This window comes from Brassica napus, chromosome C8 (assembly GCF_020379485.1).
Source record: "Brassica napus cultivar Da-Ae chromosome C8, Da-Ae, whole genome shotgun sequence".
In the NCBI taxonomy this organism is placed as follows: domain Eukaryota; kingdom Viridiplantae; phylum Streptophyta; class Magnoliopsida; order Brassicales; family Brassicaceae; genus Brassica; species Brassica napus.
In genome coordinates, this window is record NC_063451.1 from 1,260,974 (window position 1) to 1,268,522 (window position 7,549).

Genomic DNA, 7,549 nt, shown 5'->3' on the forward strand with positions numbered 1-7,549 from the left:
GGAAGCCCTTAGCGATTCCTAAGGGTCACCAAAGTTAATGGTAATATAAAAACTATATTTCAGCATAATTATCTAATGATCAACCCGTAAGTAAGGGGTCGAGGGAGCTGAACCTTGGGCGACGTGGCAGGTGGGTATTGGCGGAAGATTCATTCGTCTTTGCTGGAGACAGAAAAAAAAATTCATTTTCGACGAAGGAGAGAAAAAAAAAGAAAGCTGTCGAGAAAAGGCGATAAAAGGCGATTTCCAATCGATTTTGACGAAGGTGTAGCTTCACACGATCTTTGGATATGACACGCTTTCTTCGGTCCTCCAGGTACCTTAAACGATATTAATGTTCTCGATCGCTCTCCTGTTTTTGATGACATTTTACAAGGTAAAGCTCTGAGGGTAAAGTACATGGTCAACGGACACATGTATAAGTTGGCGTACTACCTCACAGACGGTATATATCCAAAATGGTCAACATTTATCCAATCTATCACCCTCCCTCAAAGTCCTCAGGAACAGTTATTTGCTAAATTTCAAGAAACTACCCGAAAAGATGTAGAGCGGGCTTTTGGAGTATTGCAAGCTCGATTTGCGATTGTGAGAAACCCGGTAAAAACTTTGGATAAGGAAAAGATAGGAAAGATTATGAGAGCATGTATCATCCTACACAATATGATAGTCGAAAATGAACGGGACGGATACACTCGTATCGATATATCTGAATTTGAAGAAGGAGACAGCACTAGAACTTCACAGGTGGAAACGGAGAGACCTACAAATCTGAATAATATGTTTCCCAATCGGAATGATCTTCGTGATAGGAATATGCATGCCCAATTGAAACATGACTTAATTCAAAATGTGTGGAACAAATTTGGTGATGAATATTAATAATTGTTGTATCTTTATTTTTAATTATTGTGATTTTAAATTTATTCATGCTATATTATTGAAACATTTGGTAATTCACTTAAAAAAAAAAAAAAATTTAGTGTAAGGATTTTTTATTAGGATTCACCATTGTAAACACTTATTTAGTTAGGATATTTAACTATTTAATAAAAAAAAAATATTTTTAAATTTCTAAGGGTTCCATGATGAGTGCCACCACCGTGGATGCTCTAAGAACCAACAAATCTTCTCCTTTCAAACTTTTTACCTTTTTAATAACTTAAAGTACTACGAACGCTATCACGCGTTTCTTTTAAAGTACGAGATCACACATCTTTAATTTGTTTGGTCGGAAGTACGACACCGATTTAAATTCACTAAACCGGAGTACCCTCAAACCGGAAAACACCGTATCAAATAATCAAATTTTCGACGTCTTTTTAAACTCGATTGCGACTGAACCATAAAATATATCCAAATATTAAACTCGATTGTGACTGAACCATAAAATTTATTCGAAATTGATGTCAAGAAAATGAACTTATATCGAAATTGGTTAACCTGTACCGGAAAAGTTAAACCAAACCGGATCTTATCGCACTTTTTCTTTTAAGTGTCACTTGTTATTTATTGCTAATAAAGTACATACTTAATTGTCTGATCATCGCTCATTTCAACTCTTCAGATCAAACAGATTTGTCTCGATTCCTGCAACGATGCAGTACAAGAACTTGGGGAGATCTGGTCTGAAGGTGAGCACGCTCTCTTTCGGAGCGTGGGTGACTTTCGGCAACCAGCTAGATGTGAAAGAAGCCAAGTCGATTCTTCAGTGTTGCCGTGACCACGGAGTCAATTTCTTCGACAACGCCGAGGTTTACGCCAATGGTCGCGCCGAGGAGATTATGGGCCAGGCGATTCGTGAGCTGGGCTGGCGCAGATCCGACGTCGTCGTCTCCACCAAGATCTTCTGGGGTGGTCCTGGTCCTAACGACAAAGGTTTGTCGAGGAAACATATCGTTGAAGGCACCAAAGCTTCTCTCAAAAGACTCGATATGGAATATGTCGATGTGCTCTATTGTCACAGGTGAATAAAGATTCAGTCTTTTTTTTTTTAAATGTGATAATGATTTGACTCTTATTTTTGTGGGAATTATAGAGGAAAAATTAGATATGGGTTGGAGATGCCCTTAGGCTTTGTGAGAATGAATCTTTGTCTTAATGTACTATGTTGTCTCTTGCATTTAATTCTCAAGTGATGGGCTTTGGTCTCTGTATCTTGAAATATACGTTTCACTTTTGGAAACATTATCTTGGAATCAACTGCATCATCCATCTTGCTATCTTTGTGATATGTGATGATTAAGACAGATCTAAAAGTGGGCATCTTTGCATTGATCTTAGTAGCAATAGCTTCATTTTTAGAAACATTATTCATCATGCATGACTTAGTTGTAGATTTTTAGTTTTCATATGATCTCTTGACTCGTTCATACTGATTATTATCTCGATGATCCAGGGCCAATCCTGAGAAAAGCCGAATGAACCATTACATAGACTTACCTTAGCTTCCAAATTTGTTATAAAAAAAACAATTATTGAAATCTTTACTAAATCTCCCAAAGCTCCCAAAATCTCTGGATCTGCATCTTGATATCGTTGTGATGTGTTATGATCAATAAATGAACAAAATGTTGGCATCTTTGGATTGATCTTAGTAGCAATATCTTCATTTAATTTGTCACAGGCCGGATGCTTCGACTCCTATAGAAGAGACAGTGAGGGCGATGAACTACGTGATTGATAAGGGTTGGGCATTCTACTGGGGAACTAGTGAATGGTCAGCTCAGCAAATCACAGAAGCATGGGGAGCTGCTGAGAGGCTGGATCTGGTCGGTCCAATCGTTGAACAGCCTGAGTACAACATGTTCGCTAGGCACAAGGTTTGTTATCTTACATTCCCTTTCTTTGTGTATTAAGTCCAATGTTGTTATGTAGCTGAAGTTTGTTGTGGTCTTATGTTTATGCAGGTGGAGTCAGAGTTTCTTCCTCTGTACACAAACCATGGCATAGGTCTCACTACTTGGAGTCCACTTGCATCCGGTGTGCTCACTGGTAAATACAACAAGGGAGCTATTCCTTCGGACAGCCGATTTGCACTGGAGAACTACAAAGTAAATCCTTTTGTTATTGCTCTTTGGTCATAACTGTTTTCAACTGCATCTTAATACATCTTACTGTTTTGCAGAACCTTGCCAATAGATCACTTGTGGATGACGTGCTGAGGAAAGTCAGCGGTCTCAAGCCTATTGCAGATGAGCTAGGTGTAACCTTGGCTCAGCTTGCAATAGCATGGTGTGCTTCAAATCCTAATGTGTCATCAGTTATCACCGGTGCCACAAGGGAATCACAGGTCAGTTACTTATAACCCCACATTCTCAGGAGCATAGGGAATGTCTAAGTCTAGACTTTGACTAAGATTTTTTTTTTTTAACACAGATTCAAGAAAACATGAAGGCTGTTGATGTGATCCCACTGTTGACACCACATGTTCTGGACAAGATCGAGCAAGTGATACAGAGCAAACCTAAACGTCCTGAATCGTACCGTTAAAAACCAAATCCTGAGATCTCTTCAAAAAGAGTGTTGCAGGAATAGAGAGATCATTTGGAGCTCTGGGATGTTTGTTCATTGGATGGTGTTGTCTTTGTGTTGTTCTCATGCATTTTAAAACTCGAGACAGAGAGCGTTATGTGTGTGTTTTGTTAGTTTCTATCTTTTTAAAACGGTCTTATATTGTTTGTGAAACTTAAGATTTGGCTCTTTGTAGTTGCATTGTCATGAGGTCAGTGTTATTTATCCCATATATATTATTTGTGAAACATTACGACTTCTTTTTGTAGCCACATGTCATCACTAAGATGATTCTTAGAATTATTAGAGAAATAGGTTGGTCCATCTAATTATATAATAAACTTTTTATTAAATTAACCATAAATTCATTATTAATGTCATTTATTATTTACTTAAATAAAGATTACGGAATTGCCTAATGTTGGTAAAGTATATATGACAATTAATGATTTTGAATAATAAAGATCTGATAAAAAAATGTATCTTCTATCAAATTTGTTTAATTTAAAACTATTAAAATAATTTTAAAAAAAAAAACACAATAACCATATTATAAAAATTTAGATTTTTCTGTATGTTTTATATTTTGAATTTTAAAAAATGACTATAAATTACTAAAACTGTTAAAAGTCTCACATTCAAATTTTGCGATCCATGGTTTAAAATTTTTGTTATGACAAAATACAAATGATTACAAAATCATATAAATAAAATTTTAATTTAATTAATCATTAAGATTTAAAATATATATATGTATATATATCATTCTAAATTAAACTATAAACCATATTGAATAAATAAATATTTTAGTTTCAAAATTTACTTTAAATAATTTTTTTTGATAAAAGTTTTGAATTAACATTGATAAATTTTTTAAAATTATCAATTACTAAAACTATTAATCCCACAATGAAAATTTTGTTATCAGTAATTTAAAGTTTTTGCTATTAAAAATACACTTGATAAAAATACATATGAGTAGAAAGCATCATTTTAAAAAAAAATAGACATTAATATTAAAAATATACTATGTATGTTAATATCTTTTAAATTTAATTACATATCCTATCAAATGTTTTAAAAAAAATGTTTAGATTAATAAAATTGATTTATACGTTCGCACCAATTTAATTATATATGTAATAGTTACTGACTTTTAATTATTCAATATATATCTATTATTTCATAATACGTAAGAACATATAATACATAAAATAATTTATATATATAATGTTTATCGCGGGTCTTAATCTAGTAATTAAATATTTGTTGAGCAGTATGTAACGCTGAACGTGCACATCACAATGTCCGCACCATTTTAGTCTAATGTTTATTTTACTTTTTATTGGCACTTTGTCATTTGTCAAACATTGACACTCTCTTATCCTTAATGTACATCATAGTAGTGAGGCTGGTGATGATCAAAAAACTTACAAATCCGATGAGAATCATTCATCGTAAAGCTTTCCCTTCAACATGTATCCGCAACATCTTGTTTTTTTATGATGCCAATAAAATTGATACTTGGAGTTTCGCTTTCTCAGTTTCTTTTTTCAATCTTCTGAAGATTCTGTTTCTCAGTTTCAGTCTGAAATATTATTAACTCTGATTTCGGGAAATATAAACTTATCTATTACAAATTGTTATGAAAATTTTATCAAACCCCATAAGTATGTTAATAGTCATTGTAATAAATGCATTCTTGAAACTCTATCTGTTTAAGGAAATCTCACTATGCTGTGAATGTGAACTCTCCAGCTCCACTTTGGCTTACTTTTTGAGTTTCTTGCTACTCTTCTCTTTCAGTATCTAACTTGGTTCTCGTCCCCACTCTGGTACGGCCAAAAAATCCTCCAAAAGAAGACAAAACAGTAAGGCTATGAAGCAAGTGATTAAAATCAAAACACTTTATAAACATATTAAACTTACTTTTGAGTTTCTTGATACCTCTTTCTGTTTCAGTGTATCTCCTCGATCTCTGATTCCTTCTTATCAATAACTTTTGATCACCTCCACGATGGCTTGCCCTTCCCTCGCCAAATATATAACAGGGAAAAAGCATATTAAACATATTGTTGAAAACTTTAAAATAAATCAAAACACTTTGCATACTCAAGGAAAACTTTGAAAATTAGTTTTAAGTGTTAAATTTACAATACTAAAAATATATATTACACTATTAACAGACCATAAAAAATTCTATGGACATGATGCAACAGTTTGGCTTGCTTCTACATATTGCAATTCATTAGCTTAAACTTTTTCCCAAAATGAAAATTAGTGTAAGTGTTAAATTTACAATAAAAACACATGTTAAACATGTACACCAAACTTACGGGCTATAGAAATTCTATAGACTAGATGCAATAGTTTGGTTTGTTTTTAACATATTGAAATTTATCACCTACACCTTTCTCCAAAATGAAAACTAGTATAAGTCTTAAATTTACAATACGAATAACATATTAAACATATACACAAGCTAACGGACCATAGTTTGGTTTGCTTCTACATATTGCAATTCATTACCTTAAACTTTTTCCCAAAATGAAAATTAGTGTAAGTGTTAAATTTACAATTAAAAAACATGTTAAACATGTACACCAAACTAACGGACTATAGAAATTCTATAGACTGGATGCAATAGTTTGGTTTGTTTTTAACATATTGAAATTTATCACCTACACCTTTCTCAAAAATGAAAACTAGTATAAGTCTTAAATTTACAATACGAATAACATATTAAACATATACCCCGCTAACGGACCATAGAAAATTTTATAGACAGAATTGTGCAATATATATTATATAATATCAAAATTTAATTAAAACCAAAAATAAAAAGTAAAAAAAAAAAGAAATAGTTTTTTTAGTTTAAAAAGAAAAACTGACCGGATCCGATGTCAATCTTTTGACACGAAACGAGATGTTTTCCTCATGTTAATATTATGGATGAGGCCAGGAGAGAAAGAGTTCGTCTCAGTAAAACATTCTGGCTCGAGAAGGTGCTCGTAAACCTCTCCATGATCGAAATGGCTTCGTCATCTGGCTTGCCCTTCCCTCGTTTCCACTATGGTATAACCTCTGTCACAGCCAGAAAATCCTCTAGAAGAACACACCATGAAGCAAAGTGATGCAACATATAAGTTTCCCCGTAACAAAATATTCTTTTTCAGAAAAAAAAAGCTTTGCTCGAGAAGAAACAGCAATTATCATAAAGAAATAAAGAGTGGGAATTTTGGATGCGTCGAGTGAAGTAAAAGAGTGAGTAATAGAAGAAGTAAGAGATATGTGTTGAAAATAGAGGGTTTGAGAACTGAATGTTTATGTTCTTATTATTAATGAATCATATGTTCCTTTATATAAGGATTACAAGATAAAAATAAAAGGAAATAGTACAAATTCTAATCCAACATGATTTATGATAATTACTAAATCATAAACCAACAAGGAATACGAAAACTAGAATAATGGAAAGTCATGGCCGACTTTCTCTCTCTCTCCAGGTCGCGGCCGCCGTCTCTCTTTCTAGGGTTTGGGCCGTCTCTCTCTCTAGGGTTTCGGCCGGTTTATGTACCGGGCTGGTTATGGACATTCATCACTTGATTTATAACACTCCCCCTGGATGCCATAACCATACAGGATCCGTAATACGCTTCACGTTGCCTCATTAAAACCTTATCAGGAAAACCCAGTGGGACAAAACCATGATGAAGGAAAAAGAGTACAACACGTACTACTCCCCCTGATGTGAACCTCAGTGGAAGTCCTTTAGTCTACGCATCAGATGCGTGAACTGTCCTGAACATGCAGGTGGGGAATCGGCCAGTTTTATTTCTGTACCGTAATTAGACCACTTTGACCTCTTAGGTCCTTTCTCATGTCCTTTGACATCATGTGTCTTATTGAAATAGATGAGCTGATCAATGTGAACCACACTGTCCTCAAATCTTTTGCAAATCATGTATGCATGGATCCTTTTGCAAAACGTGTACATGGTCTAGACGTGATCGTCTACCATCGACTGTTCTTATGC

The 7,549-nt window shown here is 34.0% G+C and overlaps 1 protein-coding gene across 1 annotated transcript; it reads left to right on the forward strand.

The window, feature by feature from the left end:
- The first annotated feature begins 1,387 nt into the window (after positions 1–1,387).
- LOC106424320 (probable voltage-gated potassium channel subunit beta) lies at positions 1,388–3,763 on the forward strand. The gene is made up of 5 exons (XM_013865070.3): positions 1,388–1,966; positions 2,627–2,822; positions 2,910–3,053; positions 3,128–3,292; positions 3,379–3,763. Exons 1-5 carry the CDS (start codon positions 1,599–1,601, stop codon positions 3,490–3,492), a joined length of 987 nt encoding a protein of 328 aa, XP_013720524.1. The 5' UTR covers positions 1,388–1,598; the 3' UTR covers positions 3,493–3,763.
- Positions 3,764–7,549: the final 3,786 nt, after the last annotated feature.